The 21,350-nt window shown below is 41.7% G+C and overlaps 1 protein-coding gene across 1 annotated transcript; it reads right to left on the bottom strand.

Annotated features, from left to right (window-relative positions):
- Positions 1–283: 283 nt before the first annotated feature.
- LOC113079785 (reversion-inducing cysteine-rich protein with Kazal motifs-like) lies at positions 284–18,244 on the bottom strand. Its single transcript, XM_026251992.1, is given in 20 exon segments — positions 284–1,407; positions 1,775–1,930; positions 2,351–2,424; positions 2,797–3,007; positions 3,092–3,287; positions 4,566–4,737; positions 5,139–5,261; positions 5,753–5,941; positions 6,885–6,920; positions 6,923–7,024; positions 7,108–7,244; positions 9,445–9,657; positions 12,352–12,525; positions 12,601–12,865; positions 14,385–14,582; positions 14,884–14,917; positions 16,254–16,301; positions 16,396–16,481; positions 16,733–16,769; positions 18,125–18,244. Coding segments are annotated over 20 exon segments (2,787 nt in total). The 3' UTR covers positions 284–1,191.
- Positions 18,245–21,350: the final 3,106 nt, after the last annotated feature.

Here is a 21,350-nt window from a genome sequence, read left to right as displayed (position 1 = left end):
AGAAAACCTCCTGTGGTTTTCTAAATAAAAAGTCCCACAATGTTCACAACTTAAAACAAATAAACAAAAAATTACGTAATGGAAATGAAATTTCACAGAATAAGAATATACATTTATATTTATTTATATAGATTTCTATAAATTAATTCCCTTCTAATATGATGATTTACTGCTCAAGAAACATTTCTGATTATCATCAATGTTGAACACAGTTGTGCTGCTCAATATTTCTGTGGAAACTGTGATAGATTTTATTTTTCAGGATTCACAGATGAACAGAAAGTTCAGAAGAACAGATTTTATTTGAAATATAATTCTTTGGAACATTATAACTGTCTTTACTGTCACTTTTGATCAATTTAAATCATGCTTGATGAATAAAAGTATTATTTTCTTTCAAAAATATCTTTGACCCAAAACCTTTGACTGAGAGTGTACGTGACTTTCTGATTATAGTCTCAGCCTCGAGATCGACTAGAACATTCTGATGAAATCCTTCAGTAATATGATCACATTTGTTATCATCATATAAAAATATACATGGAAGAGTTAGACACAGAAAGGCCGTCCCATCATGCTACACAGCTGCCAAAGCCAAATAATACTGTCTGGGACGGGCGGCCCGTAAACACACACACACACATACACACATACAGTCACTCACACACACTTACACACACTCACACACACACACACACACACACACACACACACACACACACTCACTCACTAACAGACAATCACACAGACACGCACACACACACGCACGCACACATGCACGCACACCACACACACACACACACACACTTAGTACAGAGCTGTCAATCATCTTCAAATGGCACCTGATCATCTCAAAATAGAACATTTTGCTTCTTTTATCAACATAAACGTTTGGTTTTGCAATACATCATTTAAAAAAAATCTATACACATATATTTATATATTTATAAATTTATAAGCAAGGCATAGTGTGTTTACCACTTTAAGGATAAGCAGTGTGATTGTCATATTTGTTTACATGGCTGGGTTCCTCTTTTGTGTTTTTTATAAAACTGATTGACATTACAGGAACAATAAAATATAATATATCTGTCTCTGGGTGAGACCCCAGCTCCGATTCCTTCAGGAAGTCCTTAACACTGAGAGACAGTCAGCAGCGGTGACCCCGGAGGTCAGAGGTCAAGCGGGCGGCTAGGAGCAGAGCAGGGTCGCTGCGACAGACAGCAGGAGCGAGGAGCTGAAGACACAGAGGGAGAGGGAGAGCGAGGGCCGTGCGGTCGAGCTGATGGTGGACAGCTGGAGCTCGGAGTGAAGGAAGGCCGCCAGAGGCACGTGTGAGCTCAGTGTTGGGCTGGCCGAGTTAATGAGAGAGTCGATCTTCTCTGCCTCTTTACTGCAGGCTTCGATCTGCACAGGAGAGAAACAACACACCAGACAGGCCTTTCACACACCGCCCATATTTACAGGTACACGTGAGGAACATCTGCAGTGTGTGATGCAAGCGCAGGAAAGAACACAGAAGAGATGAGCCAGTGCTGCACGCTCTCACTACAGCTCCGTCATACACTTCTACTGTACACATCTATTTAGAACTTAAAGATTTATTACATTTACAGTTATTAAACATGTAATTGTTCATGCCTGCTTCCAGCTATTTTGTCAGCATCTAATATTCAGAGTAAACGCAGCAGGTCCAGATGGACATCAGAGAGTATGCTAAATCTGCATTCGAGGTGTTTAACAGTATGTTTAATCAGTCTTAATGAACACACACCTGCAGCGGCGTGGGCTGCTGATCCACAGGCACCACGAGGACCACCAGCTCAGAGTCCATGCTCAGATAGCCGAAGATATCACACTGAGGGACAGAGATGTGCAGCCGCAAGATCTTCAGGATGTCATGGACCGTCACCGGCTGATTCCGGTTCAGCTGAACACAAACACACACACACACACACAGTGTGAATATGAATGCTGCCTCACACTATATGCATTCATCTCACAGCACATAAATACCTTTTCTTACCAAGCAGCATAATTTAAAGCATGGTTCATTCGTTCAAATCACTACCTCTGTTATTAGAATAGTAACAGTGGAGATTCATTAGCACAGCATTGGCAGTGTTATAGTGAATAACTGCTGCATTTATAAAATGCAACATCTGTGACATTAGATTTAATGTGATGTTTTTGGAGCGAGGCCAGACACAGATAATAGTTGCTAAAGCGCTGGACTAATGTGCTCAGGAGTGTGGAGCGGCTGATGTGAAGAATGCTCCAGTTACTGAATGATCCACACTGCCTCCTGCTGGCCGCCTGATCTCACGCAGAACCTGGAGATGAAGCTTACCTTGGCGAAGGTGTTCATCTGCGCTTCGTTCCAGAGGATCTGCAGCAGACCTGCACACACCGGACAGCACGCACCTGCACACATTTACAACACAGTTACACACATGACCTCACAAAGATACAGGTGTCTCTCAATAACACTTATAATCACTTGTGAGCCAGTGCTTCTCCAGCAGCGGGCCCAGGGTGACAAAGTGTTTAAGATATTAATATTTATTTAAATAATAAAATCAAGATCCATTACCCCCTAATATCAACACTGCTAATTTTTGTCAATAAAGACGTCTGAAAACAAGCATCTGTCATAATTACAACAGAACAGAGGCCATTTACTCAAACAGTTTGAAAACAATTGTGAAGAAACTGTTGTGACGTCTTTTCTTACTCTTCAGATTTTCTCCTCACACATGGAGGGATATAAAGAGAAAGGTTAGCGTGTTCTCTCACCGGGCGGCGTGACGGGGTTACAGACGCGGCTGGAGAGCGGAGGACAGGAAACAGCGCTGCAGCCCAAGTCTGACGTGAACTCTGACCCCACACCGACCGCATGACAGCGACCCTGATAGTCCACCGCCACGCGGTCCGAGAACGCTTCACACACCGTCCTGTAGGTCTCACCGTTATGACCACACACCTCTCTGGGCCTCCTGCAGGCGTCCTGAACACACACACACACACACACGTCAGGAATCAGACTCATACACACATCACCCCATCACATGTCAAGTGTGTGTTGTTGCACCTGACAGTGTCCCATGTAGGCCAGGCTCTTGCTCCGCTGGAACAGCAGACACAGATTGGCGTGTTCAGTGCTGTCTGTGTCACACACCGGATCCAGCTGGTTCTGATCACAGCCGGCCGGACGGGAAACACACTCGTACTGAGGACAGGGGTATTCAGACAGCTCTGTCAAACACACCTGACGCCTGGGGACACACCTGTCAACACACACACACACACACACACACACACACACACACACACACATAAGGTAAATTAGTAAGTTAGGCTGAAATGAGAGTAAGGACCAATAACTGATCTCAGAGAGGTGTCTTTAGGGTTATAAATCTGCTCCTCTGCTGCACCGCTGACTAATGAAGAGATGCTAGGACTGGAGACATGCTTCCTCTCCGGTCAGAAACCTCACAGATGCATTCTGGACCAGCTGAGAGCGATTCAGCGATGAATGATGGAGACCCATTTAAAGCTCAGTGCTCATTCAAGTCTAAAAGTGATGAAGGCATGGGTAACTATCTCTAAATCCTTAAACGAGAGCATAGATTTTAATTTGGCTAGTTGAAAAATCTGCTCTGCACCACAGCACTTATCTGTTTTTCAAAATTGAAATCAGTGTCAAAAATCACACCTTATGTTTTAGCAAAATAATGAATGTTTGATGACATAGAATCTAGATTAATAGTGATAGAGACAGCACCTGGGGGTCCAAAGACACACATCTCAGTTCTGCTCTCATTCAGTCCAGCCCTTAATATCTTTAAATCAATTAAAAAGCTCAGAATAAGAGTGATCAAAGTTGTCAGCATAACAATGATATGAAAGATCATATTTCCTCATGATTGAACCTAAGGGGAGCATATACAAACAAAATAAGATAGGCCCCAGGATAGAGCCCTGAGGTACTCCATAAGTGAGCGTTGCTGAAGGAGAGGACGAGTGTCCAATCATCACCAGAGCTGATCTTTCGGAGAGGTATGATGAGTGCCGTGCCCCTAATGCAGACTTCATCCCTTAGATGATTGAGAACGGTCGCATGATCAACTGAATCAGATGCAGAACTGAGATCAGTCAGCATTAAAACAGCAGATTTACCAGAGTCCAAAACAAGGAGTAGAACGTAAGAAATCTCTGCTTTGCTCTATAAACACACCTCAGACAGATGTTTGAGACTTTATCATCTTGTTTACAAAGGAACAAACATTTGCTTTGAAGCGCGGGCCAAGCAGATGTTACACAACACATACGACAGATGCGGAAAGGTGCAGCTCTCGTCATTGTGCTTCTGATTCACTGACAACTGAGCAAACACACCTCCACACAAACAGATCCTTCACACTCTGGAGTCTGATTGGAGGAGTGATAGCAGCTGTACAAGGTGAAGAAACACACAGCAGTGTCTCCGTAACCCAGCCCTCATTACTACAGGACCTCAGATGTGTTTGAGAGACAGAGGAGTGTGTGTGTGTGTGTGTGTGTACCTCTGGCTCCTCTGGCAGGGGTTCGGGGAGCAGGGGTCGATGCTCCTGCAGGAGCCGAACACAAACTGGTTGTCCCTGAAGCCGACGCAGCGGGCCACACAGGCGCTGGGATACGTGCGTCCGTTAAGAGCACACACCGGCACGAAATGATCGGCACAGCCGCAGGGGAGCCCTGAGAGACAAGAGCACACTCAACCAAACACTCCTCACTACACACACTTAATCTGTGCAAGCCCGTTTCTGCCCAGGAATAAAAGTATAAATTATTAAATTATTATCTCTCAAGTCTTTTTTAAGAGTCAAAAAGAACTGCAAGATATAAACTCATAATTCTGACTATTTTCTTGCAATTCAGGGTTTATATCTCACAACAGAATTTTTTTTTAACAGGTTTTTCTGCCGGACTAAAAAAAAAGTCTGAATTCTGTTATAAAAGTAGCGATTACCTATAAAGCCAGAACTGTGAGATATAAACTCAACTAAGATAGAAAGTGACACTCAGACTGAAATGTTTAGTTGCGTGTGGTAATGGGCTTTGATGAAGATCAGTAGAGATGCTGGTGAAGCACAGACCTGTGAAGAGCCGTCTGTCCTGGTCGGAGCCGTCGGAGTGCACACACGGACGAGACGAGCAGATGCTTTCACCGGCGAAGCAGGAGCAGTGCTGACAGTACACCCGGAACGACACGCCGTGACCTGCACGGGATCACACACCAACACTGAAGTGAGCAAGAACACACAAGATGAGCGAGTGCTTCAGAAGTGGAGTACAAACTCATTCAGGATATGAAAATGAGCTGTTTACAAAAAACACTAATAAAAGGTAGAACAAAAGAAACAAAAACAAACCTTTAGTAGTTTTTCTTTTTGATAATTATTCTATAATTTGATATATTAACTGTTAGATTGTTTGTGTTGTTTAAAAGGTATTGGAGACAATTCTAAATATCTTATATAGAGAATTCAGATTTAATTTGTTATCAATGCAACACTCCACCAATAGATGGCAGTGTCCTCATTAAAAACATCACATACCCATTGCCTTGATTGCTCTTATGCGAAGCTGGTAGATAATTAAATAAAAAAGTATCTGTAGTTATGCACCATTAATATGTGAAATACACCTCGTTCAAGCAGGAAGTGCTGAACATGTTCTGAGCTGTGTGTGAATAACAAGCACATCTCACTCTTCTGCTGTCCTGCTATGATGCAGGTCATGCTGGTGTCGAAGCAGGGCATTTCAGCGCAGTTCTCCAGTCGGCCGCTCTGACCGCAGGTGCACACCTCGTAACAGCCCACCTGACCGCTCCTGGTGGGCACCTGGATCCGGCTGTCCACTGGCACCAGGAACTCAGACGCCTCCCCCAGCTTACAGCCTTACAGACATGATGAGACAGAGTCTGAGAAGATATCTCATCACAACACTATCCTAAAGCACTGTGTGTCACTGTCCTGAACGCAGAGAACACAACACTGGGTATCCCACAATGCACTTCACTTGACTTCACCTTCAGTTTCTGGTGTGATGAATCTGTATCTCAGTATTTGAATGGACTTTCAAAAGTTAAGAAGATAAAAGAATTATAAATAAATATAAAAAAACTATTTCTAGAATATTTGATTGGAAACTATCAAAAGTTTTAAAACAAAATAACAAAAGATGTTTAAAAACCAAACCAAACATAAAAAAAACAACAACAAAAAAAACCCAACAAAACAAAAACAACAAAACAAAAAAAACAAAAACCGTAACAAAAAGAACAAAAATAAAAAAATAAAACAAAAACAAAAAAAATAAATAAATAAAAAAAATACAATATTTTATATATATATATATATATATATATATATATATATCTACTTGTTGATCATCAAACCAAAAAAATCAATTTCAGGTACACTGGACCATTCAATGTCAAAGTGAGGCCCAACTGGCTTGAATTTACTATACCTTAAGGAGTATTCAGTATGCAGTATGTAGTATGCAGAATGCATTATGTAGTATTTTGTACGTAGTATTCAGTATGCAGAATGAAGTATGTAATATGCAGTATTCAGTATGTAGTATGCAAAATGCAGTGTGCAGAATGCAGTATTCATTATGAAGTATGCAGTATGAAGTATAAAGTATGCAGTATGAAGTATGCGGTATGTAGTATTCAGTATGCAGAATGAAACATGAAGTATGAAGTATGTTGTATGCTGTATGCAGTATGTAGTATGTAGTATTCCGTATGCAGTACTCTATTACTCCATTCTGAATAAAGGTGCATGTTTTATCACACTCTGGGCTGACGAGTGAAGCGTCGGAGTGTGTACCGGGGACACAGAAGAAGGGCAGGCAGTCGTATCCGGGGGGCAGCCCTTCCTGTTGACTTCACAGAGATGGTTGCTGGGACAGGGGCTGGGGTTGCAGGGGTGGATGACTTCTTCTATGATGTTCTGGAAGGGGCTGGGGGCTGTGGGGAGCGTAATGAGATGAGAGTATGTCCTCTGTGAGTACTGAGCACAGCGCTGAGCGCAGCGAGGAGCACACACTCACTCAGGTATCTGTGCAGAGGGATGCAGCGCTCCGGCTCGTCCGTGGCTGACAGCAGGTCACAGATGCGCTCGGGTGTCTGTCCCTCCAGGAAACGCTTGCCATCGCCACACTGGGTCAGGATATCCACACAGTCCGACCTGAGGACACACATTCAGAAGGGCTTCAGTCGATCTCTCTTCATCAGTCATCACACTCCTCTGATTCTACTGGAATCTTCACCTGAAGGTGATGTAGGGCTTTTGTGTGCTTGCTGTGAACCTTTAACGCAAACCTGATGGTCATTTAGTGTTCATTTGAGGGTTATCTCAGAATTGTGAGAATGACCTTTTTTGTTACCATTCTTGTGATATACTGTATAAACTCAGAATGGCAAGACATGAAATCAGACTTACGAGAAAACAAGTAATCCAAATAATGCAAATTATGACAAATACTTTATAAATATTTTAAATCTTTTTATCCTGTGGCAGATACAGGCTTCCACAGTTATCTATTACTCTGACAGAGTTAATAAACATGTTAACGTGTGTTCACGAAATGTCTCAATTCTAAAACATCAAAACAAGTTTTAAACCATTCATGCATACCTTAAAATATCATATCAAATATCAAAATATATGACTTATTCAGTCTCTTGAGAGATAACATAAATGCTCTGCAATAACTGACTCAAAGCATCAATAATAATTGTGATGAAATATTTAATTCATTTTTGTTTTATAAAATACATCTAACAAACCTCATGATGTGCATTTGATTCACTCGAAAGAGAGTGTTTGGAAATCAAAGTACACTCACTAGTAGAGTTTTGTTCACTAGCTGTAGATTCAGTAGTGCACAAATGAATAAATATATTGTATTTTAGTACAATATTCCCTCTCTATTGTTGGAAGAATGCATTTAGTTGTGTGATCTGTTTTTGATTCACTAAAAAGAATCCTGATCACTGCGTGAGGACGTGTAATCCCAGCAGACCAGCGTCACGTCTCGTCCCATTCAAACACTCAATGTGAACAAAGCAGTGCACAGTGGGAGATTTCTGACAATACCAGACTGTTGACTACAAGCTGCCAGGGTTTTGATCTGATCTGCTCTCTGAATGATCATTATATAAACACAAAACTGAATGCAACACTGAAAGACCCAACAGATACTTCGATTTCAAAAGATCAGTGTTAAAGCAACATGCTGTTTAGAACTCAAAGCCATCCCATGACACCCTGCAATTACCTGCGTTATAGAGATCACACACACGACTCGACAGAACACCATCCACGGCCAACAGCTCGTCTGAGGATTATGAGACTATTATACTGTAAACCAACAAACTGTTTTGTGGTCTAGTGCATGAAAACAAGATTTGGATGTGAAGAACAAGCCTGGGTATATTCCTATTCATAAGCAAAACAAAAACATTTAGCTTTATATTAAAAAAAAAAAAAAAATGTAAAAAAAAGGATTGAGTGTATAAATAATAAAGTACATTTCCCCCAAAATATCAAAATTATAACACAAAGAATGTCTTCTTATTTGCGACAGATAAATAATGCTGAATTAATAAAGCTAAGTTTATTTATATAGTTAGAATAAGAATAATGAGAATAATGTAAATCACTGGGGGATATATTATTAATTGCCTTAAAACATTAAAAATGAAAAAAAAAAAAACTATAACTTTTTACAGGTATTTTAGATGAAATTATTTAGCTTTTGTTGTGTGATGTGGACATGATCCTGGACATGTTCTCACAAGTCATATCCCTCAATACAGCAGCTGATGAGGATGAGGATGAGGAAGAGGAGGAGAATGAGGATGAGGAAGAGGAAGAGAATGAGGATGAAGATGAGGATTAGGAAGAGGAGGAGAATGAAGATGAAGATGAGGATGAAGATGAGGAGGAGAATGAGGATGAAGATGAGGATGAGCATGAGGATGAGGAGGAGAATGAGGATGAAGATGAGGAAGAGGAGGATGAATATGAGGATAAGGAAGAGAATGATGATGAAGATGAGGATGAGGAAGAGGAGGATAATGAAGATGAAGATGAGGATGAAGATGAGGAGGAGAATGAGGATGAAGTTGAGGATGAGCATGAGGATGAAGATGAGGATGAGCATGAGAATGAGGAGGAGGATGAGGATGAAGATGAGGATGAGCATGAGGATGAAGATGAGGATGAGCATGAGTAGGAGAATGAGGAGGAGGATGAGGATGAAGATGAGGATGAGGATGAAGATGAGGATAAAGATGAGGATGAGGTTGAGCATGAGGATGAAGATGAGGATAAAGATGAGGATGAGGTTGAGCATGAGCATGAGGATGAGGATGAGGCTGACCTGCAGATGACGCTTCCTCTGGTCTTGCTGTAGCAGGGTTTGATCTGCAGCGCACAGGCCACGGCCTTCCACATGTCCGGCTGACACCGTCTGATGTCCAGCACTGGGATGTTCATGAAGGGCATCTTGATGCTTCCGTTGGACCAGAGTCTGAAGTCGTTCAAGGCGCCCTGGTCTGACTGAACATTACAGCTGCGGAACAGCTCTGTCGGCCTGAGAACACACACACAGAGAGCTGAGACCATGAGGAAAGAGTCTGATTCACACTATATCAGACTCCCAGAGCTGCTAAACCACACACACACACACACACACACACTCTATTATACTCCACAGCAGCAGCGAGTGGTGCTCCAAACACTGCTGCCTTTAAAAAAGACGTTTCTAATTTACAGACAACCCGAGTTGCTTCGTGAAACTGCCTTCTTATTGCATCCCAGAAGGCCATTGTTCACTAGCAACCGTGTCCTGACAAAGCTTTGGGAAGAGGGACTTCCTCAGGAAACAGCTTTTATTCCTTCTGACGATCAGCTCTTTTTCTCCAGCTCAGTGTGAGACGAGATGATGGTAAAGTGTGTGTGTGTGTGTGTGTGTGTGTTTTAGCAGCTCTCCTCTGGTTTGATCATGTTGAGTACATTAGCAAACTCTGTGCTATGACAGAGGGTCAGTGTGAGTTTAAGTGTCTCGGGTCAACCAAACTCTGTTTACTCAGTATTACACAATTCTGTTTCTCCACACTCATCTGTCCAGCTGTAACTGGATTCAGAAGTCATGGAGGTCTGCACATCCACCGTGAGCCATTTCATCATCTGACCAGGCTTGTTACGACACAGTCCCAGTCTCTCTTCAGTCAGATCTCTGAGGAACACATGCGTAGAGCTCCATGCCTGTTTGACCTCAAAACAATGCTGGACTACTTCTGTCATCATAAATCATGCTGTCTACATCTGTAACCCACAGAGAAACACACAGGCCAGAGAAACCCAACAATATGCCTGCTGGATATTCATTTTTCCATAAACACAGTCCTCGTGTTCAGTTACATAACAGCATCCAAACATATGAACCTAGTGAACCCCTGTTTTTATATATATATATATATTTATATAAAGAGCATAACAATACTGCAGCTGGTAGTTGAGGATATATGTCAATTAATGATATGCTTATTCTACACTTCAGTGCAATAGACAAGAAGTTAATGTTGAGTAACATTCATTTCAGACACAATGTCAGTTCCTCCAGAATGAAGAGAGCAATGGAAATAAAACATCTCTTACACAGCGTAGTGCTGTAAATGATTCAATGAGTCACTTTAGTGTTGGTACGGTCAGCTGTAACTGTAACTAAAATGATTTAAAATAATTTTCATTTGACTAAAATTAACCTCCTGAAACCCGAGAGATTGCCTGTTGTGCATTTTATAATTTTTCTTGCTATTTGGGATATGTAGGACCTAATAAGTATAATGCCTAAAATTTGTTTTTGTACAGGAAGTAGTTTTCCCAGAAAAAAGATGTCCTCATGTGAGGACAGTGGGTCTATCATGATGTGAAATGCTGCAAAGCAGTTTCATTCACTTTGCAAGCACAGATGCACATTGCATGTCATGCATCGCACACAGGATTTCCCAGTGCAGCCTTGTGCTCTGCATTCATGCATTTCATATATAAAGTTATGTTATGTCCTCGGCAGAGGACATCGGGACTCAATTTCTAAAAAAAAAATGAAAAGACATGAATGAAAATGCATAGGCAAAAACAATAGATTTTTTTAAATCACCAATAAATTTTTAATGTTCAAGATTTTTTTTTTTTTTTTTACCAAACTTTGTATAAAGATGATTCTCAACTATGGTATAACAGAATAATTCAGTATAACATTTTTCTTTCTGCAAAATGTGTGTAAAATTACCATTAATGGGTTTTCTAATTATATACAATGTATCTATAAACTAAATCTAATTTGCATATAAATGTGTTTTTGGGGCAACATGTAATGAAAAAAGAAGTGTAATAATGTGAGTAATAATTGTCAAGATTTTCATAATAATATATAATATTTCATAGAATATTGAAATATAATTTCTTTCTCTATTCATTTGTTATGTCTCCAAAAATGCGTCATAAGCATGCGTTTAGTCCCGGTGTCCTCATCTGAGGACATGTATGAAATCAATGTCCTGTTTAGTAACAGAAAGTCATATTTTGATTTGAAACCCCATAACATATTTCTGAGATGTTGATTTATGACACAGAATTTAAAAATTAGACAGATTTAAATGATAACTACAATATATTATAGAAATATTATCATATTTCTATAAGAGTGTCATTAAATTAATTTCAGACATTTTGATGACCAAGGAGAGGGAGTGGTCATGTGAAACATCCAATCATTTGGTATCTCTGAAAAGCCCTGAATGTGCTCTGTACAGGACATCCAGATCTAAAACTGTGGCATGAACAGACTCAGAGAAATTCACAAAAATATAATGTCCTCATATGAGGCCACAGGGTCTCAAGAGGTTAAAGTTGATAAACTAAACTTCAATAACTTCAATAAATAAATGTTACCTTGTCAACTAAATGAAATAAAATACGTTTAAGTTGAGATACTCATAAATAAAACAAAAAAGTACTTAAACTTAACAAAATTACAAAAACTTAAAACAAAAAATTAAATAAAAGCTTATTCAAAATGCCAATAAATACTCCAATAGTACATAAACAATACTAGAATAAGTGACTCCCTTGAATGAATCAGTTGAATGAATGACAGTCACTTTACAGTGTAATCTAATGCACAGACTGACAGAGTCCTGGTGCTGGCAGACTGTGTTTCAGCACTCGAGGATGTTAACCAGCGCTTGTATGAGCAGACTGACAGTAGGGAAGTGTTTGTAACCTGTTGTTGAAGTTGGTGCAGTAGCTGAGCTCTTTGCAGCCTAACTGACACGGCTCCCTGACGTCAGCCAAGCAGGTGATGAGGTCCATCTCAGCAGGGTTGTATTCACAGTGCTGGTCGAACTCCTGCCACGTCTGAGTGCCCCAGTTAGTGCTGATCTCCAAGCACATGTTCCTGTCAAACAGAGAGGACACGCACACATTCAGTGTCAGAGCCGCGCCGCTAGGCTTCAGACGGAGTGCTGCTGACCTGCACAGGGAGGTGTTGGCCTTGAAGCAGCAGTGCAGTTTGGCGTAGTCCATCTTGGCGATGGGGGGTGACTCGGGGTCACTGATGGTGGGCGGGTGTGCGCTGCCCAAGAAGCACTGCCACAGCGGGTCCTGAGGGAGCGGCTGACTGCCACACTCACTGATCAGACCCTCCATGATCTCCTGCTCCGTGCTCATGGTGCGCAGGATACGCTTACAGGCCGTCTGACAGTGAGCCTCCTCCGCCCGCTCACAGCAGTACAGACCTGGACACACACACGCACGCGCACACACACACACACACACACACACACGCACACACACACACACACACACACACAGACACAGACACAGACACACACACACACGCACACACAGACACACACACACACACACACACACAGACACACGCACACAGACACACGCACGCACACACACGCACGCACACACACACACACACACACACACACACAGACACACACACGCACACACACACAGACACAAACACACACACACACACACAGACACACGCACACACACACACACACACACACAGACACACACACACACACACACACACACAGACACACACACGCACACACACACAGACACACACACACACACACACACAGACACACGCACACACACACACACACACACAGACACACACACACACACACACACAGACACACGCACACACACACACACACACACACACACACACACAGACACACACACACACACACACACACACACACGCACACGTTCATCTTTTAGAGTCTGTGGAAAGCATGATCGCGGGTCCGTACAGCTGCTTCTGAATCATCAGGTGACTCACTCTAGGGCTGGTATTGGTGACTAAGAAGATTTTTCCTCAATTGAGATTGAAAGTTAACATAATAGAATAAAAATGAAAAATGAAAAATAAAAATAAAATCTCTATGTAGGTTGTCTGATTTCAGAGCAGATAGATATATTGTGAAAAATATATTGAATTTTGTGGTAATTTTATATTGTGTGAATGTTTTTAAGCTAATTCTTCTCAGTCCTAACTCTCGTGTTCCTTAAATGATTCCTTACTTTAGGATATAACAGAATCATTTTAATTATTTTTATGTTTTTGCATATGCATATCTGAACTGACAGTAAACATGCCTCAGATGATCACATGATCTGTCCTTGTTTTTTCAAATATGTAGTCGCACAATTACAAACTAGGTTAAAAACATGAATTATTCATGAGGTCTCTCATCAGCTTGAAACAGAAATCTTGTGTCACATTATAAAAAAAAAGTCTTTACTGTCACTTTTGATCAATTTAATGCGTCCCTGATGAATCAAAGTATTATTTTCTTTAAAAAAAAAAAACAACAACAATAAAATAAAACCCTTCTGGCATATATTAGCACTGACCTCATCAAACACTTGTATTTTTGTTTATATCAGGGTGTTTCCTCCGAGGAGGCGAGAGACGTGGTGCCTCCTCAAAAAATTGGATGAGAAAAAAAATGTGTATTACAAAAATAATGACTAGCACCCCTCCTCGATTCAGAACAGCACGCACTCCACTGGGTTATACGTACATGCCGCCAAAAGCTATAAGCATAACCTGAAAAGTAGTACTGCTTACTCTGACAGTCATACATTTAAAAACTTCTACTTCACATTTTTATTCCCAAAAGCTTTACTTGAAAAGACAATACTGTTTCAGTCTGTTTACTGGTTTAATTTGAGTTAGTAGTTACAATATTTCTTTGTAGTGAGGAGTGAAGTGTGTGCACGTACTGTCGAGGGGGCTCCGGATGGGGAAGGATTTGGTGTAGTTGGCCACGCAGCCGATGAGCTGAGGACTGATGCTCTGGCAGTACTCTTTGACCGCGGTGATCTGGGAGACGGTCGGAGACGAGTCTGTGCGGAAGATGGCCTGACAGTATTCACGGCAGTTTGTGTGTCTCCCTGCATAACTGCAGCACACTGAGCCCACTGGACACACACACACACACACACACACACACACACGTGAGACATCACTTCTCTGTCTGTTTAATAAACGCTGTCTGGGAGTTTGTCTGCTCTACTAATGCACACAAATAAGCGCTGCCTTCGTTCGTGACCTCAGCGAGCGCAGAATAAAGGTCGTGACCTTGCCTCCCAGGCACGGAATCAACTCCATCTCATTTCCTGTCCATGCAGGTCAGAGATCATCCAACAGGAAGTCAGTCTCTGAGGACTGAATCATAGAAACGAGGTACAGACGGACTGATAACCAAAGAGCTTTGCTTACTTTCGTTTCTGGTGAAACAGCTGTAGAGTGGTTTCTGTAAGAGAGGAAGAATATCAATGAGAATATCGCATGATAGCTGATGAAAAATCCCCCCAAATGTGTTTGTTCGTATCACAGAGAGACAACAAATACACTTCATGAATTATTACTTTTAATTCTTATGATTCAAAGCTTTTTATGTATTTGATTAGATTATTTCTCAAACAAAGCTGCTGTATAGTGTGCACTGTCCCTTTAAGACGAGCCAGTTTAACTTCAGCTGCTCTATTCTACTGCTACGCAAAGCCTTGGATCGTATTCACTGCATTAGAGTCGAGCCGCGCTGAAGTATGTGGACTTCTCAGGAAACCAAGGGCACAAGATGAAAGAGCTGAAGTAGTTGTGAGAGGCATCCAAAGCAAACACTGAGCCGATGATCAAGAGCTGCACGGACTCTGAGCGATGGAGAACCATCAGATCTACAGCAGCTCTATCGGGAATCATTACTCTTTTATAACAGTTAGTCAGCAGAACAACAGATTTACTGGGCTGTAATGTGGCGACAGCATGTCCAGTTAGAGGGAAATGATATTTTCCCATTGCTCAACACTAACCAAACGACCTCATAAAGAGGTTTGGGGCTGTGCTAGAAACCAGGCTTTAAATGAACAAACACAAATAAAGCTGGAGTCTCCTTTCAGACGGCAGAGCTGCCAGACAAACAAACAGAGAAGTGTCCGGTCATACTGGGCTCTGATGAACACGAGACCTCCCAGAGTCTGCTTTCATCTCAACATCTCCCCGGAGAGAGAAACCAGACTCACACGGTCGTCAGGGAACTGTTTTGGGGTTGCTAAGGTGTTTGAAGTGTATTTTCCACACTGGCTCAGCACCAGCTCTATGATGTTCTGCTTTAAATCTGACTCAGATCATCTGTCTAATCCAGTCTCATTACTGACAAGTTCAACTGCTCAAACTGAAAAACTGCAGAGTGCAGATATGATATATTATCCCAAACCATGGACAAAAACAATGTTTTTCCACATTGTGAGGTGCGTAAGCTCAGATCAGTGAGGCCTACAATCACCCAGAGGTTATTCATGATGTACTAAAATGTATTATTGGAAAGAACTTATAATGTGTCGTTTCTGAAAGCCTGTTTCTACCTGGAAGAATGAAAATAAAAGTATTTGTGACTGTCACAATCTCACATCTTTGTAATTGCGACAATCTCTCATAATCTGCATTTCTCACAGTTGTGACTGTCTATTTCACAGAAACAGAGTAACGTGTATTATTTCAGAACTTCTCATAATTACCACAATGTCCTATTTTGATTCTTAGGTGGAAACAGGCTTTCGACATCGGTCAAATAAAGGTAAAACTCCCACCTCGGTGTCTTTCTTGCATACTTTAGTGATGTCATTTCTAGACGATGCCTGAACAGAACAGATAAAAACACAGATATAAGAGTCACAGGTCATCTTCCTTCTCTTAAGTCTGATTCAGATGTGTTCAGATGTGTTGATGGACCTGTTTGCAGTCCCTGCGGCACTCGGAGGAGATGGCCAGCTCACAGCAGCCCAAACCCACCCATCCGTCAGACTTCTTCGATGCCCCTGGAGAAGTACAGAATCACAGAGAGCTTCAGCAGATCTGAAGCAGAAGCATACATCCAGAACAACAGACGTGTGTGAGCTCAGAGCTCTGGACGGGTTTAATGGCCATGTAAGGTGTAGCTGGACTGATGTGGAGTGTGATATCTGTGCATCTGGAGGGCATTAGGTCTTCAGAGACTCTAAATCCTCTCTTGTTCTTATGAGGTTGGTACAGGTGTGTTCTGCAGACGGCTCCATCTGTGTTCACCTACCCGGCAATGTGTTGTTGATGCAGACCCAAAGATCACTCTGTGAAACCAAAAGGAGAAGTTTAGCATGACAACAGCTCAACATCCATCATCTGCTCGCTCTCATGTGCTTCCAGACCCGAGGAATCTTCTTTGAAGACAGAATGAGTTATACAGCAGGTCATTATTAATCATAAATCTCACTTCAAGCAACACGAGGGAGTTGATGATAATAAAATGTTCACGTTCAGAAGAACAGATTTAAAATGTGAGTCTCCAAATGAAATAGAAACTAATATAGAAACTAATAATTATATTATTATTTAATAATAATATATGTTTATTATATTTATGCATTAAATACATTGGTTTTAAAGGCACACTACCATTCAAAATGTTGGGGGCAGTAAGATTTTTTTTACGTTTCTGAAAGAAGTCTCATCAATGCTGCATTTATTTGATCAAAAACACCGTAAAAACAGTGAAATATTATTGTAATTTCAAACAGCTGTTTTCTGTGTGAATCTGTGTTAAAGTGTAATTTATTTCTGTGATGCACAGCTGTATTTTCAGCATCATTCTGGTGTAATAGTTTATATTCTGTGCAACATAAAACACACGATGCAATAATTGAAGCTTCTCAAATGTAATGTCATGGATGGCAAACTGAAAGACTAAACCACTCTAATATAAGCTGTTAAAGTACAGGAGCCGTATGAAAAGATGTTCACGCTGGTATCAGTGAAGCTCTTATGTGCTCTACAGCTCCAGAGAGCCTCCTAATATGACTCAACTTTAATTAAAAGTAGATGCAGATGAGAGCCACAGAAAGCTTCCCTGAGCGTCTGCGGTGGGACGTGCTGGATCAGATTCACGGCCGCTCCTTATCCACACGGCCTGTGCTTTCACTAGATAATGAACCCAATAAACAGGACATCGTCTGAGATTCACTTTCGACATCAATGCTCTCTGGCGTATGGAAAACAACCCGTCAAAACCATTCAGCATCATTTGTGAGGAGCACAAAATACAATGTGGTTTTGAGGCATCAGACTCAAAAAACAGGCTTGATTCGGACTCTGAAATGCTTCCAAAATCCATTTGCATCCATTTTCTGTGAATTAGCGCAGGACACACGTCCAATTGAAGCAGGCCTGAGGCTTCCACTATGGCTAATTAGAGGCTGAGTGTAATTGCATTTTGCATTCCAGCTTTGAAACTCTGGGAAAGAGGGTGGAGGGCGTCCATCAGCCTTCATCTCGGCTTCCTTTACTGCCAAGCAGGTAAAACCGCAGCCACCAGACCATGAGGGAGGAACAGGAAGCAGCAGCGCTCTCTCGGTTTAAGACTTCCTGTGTAGCCGGGGCAACAGCTGTAATGTAAACACAGATCTGGAGGACTGAGGAAAAGCCTTACCAGAGACTCAGGGCAGTAACTGGGCAAACGCAGGAGAAGGTGCTTCAGATGCGATTCACTTCTGATGGTCGCGAGCTGCAGAGAGAAGCATTCAATAATGCACAGACAAATGTTTTGCATGTTCTAGATCAACAGCATCATGTGACTTCCTGAAAGCAGGACATATGGAGCACTGCAGTGGCCTTTGTCTTGGAGTCATCTTTGATTGGGCGTAATTTATTGGCAATTAATTTGATAGTAGCATACCATGAATGAATTTAGAAATGTTTTTGTTAAAATCATTAGCATTGCAATTCCATCTGCTGTGTGCAAAAAAAATTATACACAGAATATACACAGTCTATGCTTTCTATGCTAATTTCCATACAGTCATGAACGGATGGATGTTGTAATAACAGTAAATACAGCCTATTATTAATTAGGAATTAAATAAAAAAAAAAACAATGTAGTTATCTATTTAACCTGTTAATTTAATGTGATTATACACTCACACATAAATACAGGAAGCCTTTATTAACCCCCGGAGCTGTGTGGAGCACTTTTTATGATGGATGGATGCACTTTATTGGGCTTCAAAATCTGGACACCCATTCACTGCGGCTCAGTGATAGAGCATTGCATATAACACATGTTAGTCTAAAAAATGTATAGCCTGAATGCACTATAAGTCGCTTTGGATAAAAACGTCTGCTAAATGCATAAATGAAGAAAGTCATACACACCTAGGATGACTCAAGAGTGAGTAAACCATGGGGTTGAACTATGCCTTTAACAGATGAAAGGACAGTACGACACAGATATCGCTTTGCTCAGGCAGATATTCAGACTCATGTTTTATTGTGAATATGAGATTGAGCTGAAGAATGAAGCAGCTGTGCATTATTTTTTTATATTTCCATTATTGCTTACATTTATATAACCTCATAATTATCCCCCTTGATGGAAACAAAAAATTCCATAAAAATGAGTTTTCCAGATCCTGGCACCTGTGAAGCACTCCGTGACTCTTGTGGTGTGAGAACGCCTGTTGTGATTGTATTTCTCAACCTCAGCCAAACGAGGCTCTGTTGAATGGCATGACGGTCAGACCCTGGAGCCGATCCTGTCATTCTGTCTGCCGTAAACAAATCAGCGGCTGGACTCTGTCTCTGGGAGCGCGATCAAGAACGATCTGTTCATTTATGCAGAGCGCTGCCAGCGAGCAGTCTGGAGAAACAGAAGCCAAACTCAGTTCAGTGAATTATAGATCTTCATCATTTTACTCAACAGCAGCATCTGAACGAGGCTGTGATGGCTTTCAGGCGGCTTGGCCAGCGTTTCTAGAAAGATTCCCTCTGTGATTAAGGATAATTAGCGACAAATGGGGACAGAAAATGGAAAATATGAATTTACTGGAAGATGTTTCAAATATTACTTCCTACACAAAAACACACACACATCTGACTCGTTATGAAGAAACTGAGAGAGCTCAGTAAAATATGGTTTAGATTTTATGATTCTCATTTTCCCTATTTTTCAGTGATATTTGGAATACATCAATAATATGATATCATATATTCACCATATCACCCTGGAGCCAAGACCGGTCACTCACTGAAGTAAGCAGGGCTGATCTGGTCAGTACCTGGATGGGAGACTCCTGGGAACACTAGGTATCTGCTGGAAGAGGTGCTAGTGAGGCCAGCAGGGGGCGCTCACCCTGGGGTCTGTGTGGGTCCTAGCGCCCCAGTGTAGTGATGGGGACACTATTACTGTCAACAAGCACCGTCCCTTCGGATGAGACGTTAAACCGAGGTCCTGACTCTCTGTGGTCAGTAAAAAAAAATCTAAATTCACCCATGGCCTCTGACCATCATGGCCCTCTTACAATCCCCATTTCCGCTGATTGGCTTCATCACTCTGTCTCCTCTCCACCAGTAAGCTGGGGAGCTAAACTCTGCAGGACACAGGCCCCCCAGGATCAACGTTCCCCACCCCTGCTTCAGACGAAGAAGAGAATGACGTGTTCTCCAGTGCCGGTTTATAGTCGCGCCGGTAGTGACGTCAGAGGCTGTAGCCTGCCAACAAGCTGGTGTTTTTCAATGTATGCTTCAGACACGGGTCACGACGAGGTGTTCCCCATAGTGCCCTCTAGAGGACGCAGTGTCTCGTTCCCTACTCAGGGTACCATGGTTACATTCGTATCCTGAGACGTTTTCACTATTCACAAGACAATTACAATTGATAAATTTAGATTATATAAACAGATTTAATGAATTGATAAATTCATTTGATTTTACTATATATTTGTATTTAATTACATACAAATAATGTTAAATAAATGATAATTCAACTGACTGACTACAAATCTAACATTTATAAGAAAAACGAGCATAGCTGAATCAGTGTGAAAGGATCGAATTAGGCTTCTGTCTATTATCTGAGACGAGTGAAGCACATGAAGTGCAGCATTATAAATAACACAAGATCAGCGATCAAAGGAAAGCTGTGACTCCGCCCACAGCACCACAGAAATAAAGCGTCCAGTCCGTTTGGAAAGTTCTCCTTGTTTCTTTCTTCAGTTTTTTGTTTGGCGGGTGCCGGCGAGATCGTTTAAAGAGCTGAAGGCCTCGTCTCTTCATTAGGATGAAAGGATTACGTGGTGACAGCACACACACCACTGCAGCGCCGCTAACAAGCTGCCATTATCCCTCCTGCTAATCTCCTGTTTATATAGATCTGTCTCCATCTGATGGGCTCTCGGTCTCTCTCGGACACTCACCCGTCTCTAATGCTGGTTTCTGTATCTCTGATCATTCTGCGACTGGCAGGTGCTTCACTCAGACTCTCACTGTACTGAATGGGACAGTGTTCCTGTGCGGGTCAGCGGGTTAACGCACCGCTACTCACTGACCCGTCTGAACTTCAGAAAGAGGCCATTCAGAGCGCTTTTCATGTGCTTGGAGTTCCAGAGCTCAAGAGACACATGTGATTCAGAGAAAGTGTCCTCGGCTCAATGGCGTTCACTAATGAAGGGACGCAGGCCTCCACCTGCTCCACATGAACAACATCACTCCGCTTCAGAACACGCTTCATCAGTCCAGAGCAGCTCAATGATTCACGCTGGCTTCAGTTCAAAATTCAAAGAATTTTAGCTTTTATTTCCTAGTTTTCCTTAGAATTTTTCTAACTAGTTCTTTCCTTGTAACTGATCGTGGTAGTTCTCATATATACACAGAAGGGACT

The sequence above is a fragment of the Carassius auratus genome, unplaced genomic scaffold (genome assembly GCF_003368295.1).
Source record: "Carassius auratus strain Wakin unplaced genomic scaffold, ASM336829v1 scaf_tig00029216, whole genome shotgun sequence".
NCBI lineage: Eukaryota > Metazoa > Chordata > Actinopteri > Cypriniformes > Cyprinidae > Carassius > Carassius auratus.
Note: the sequence above shows the minus strand (reverse complement) of the source record. Positions and strands in the feature narration are given on the sequence as shown.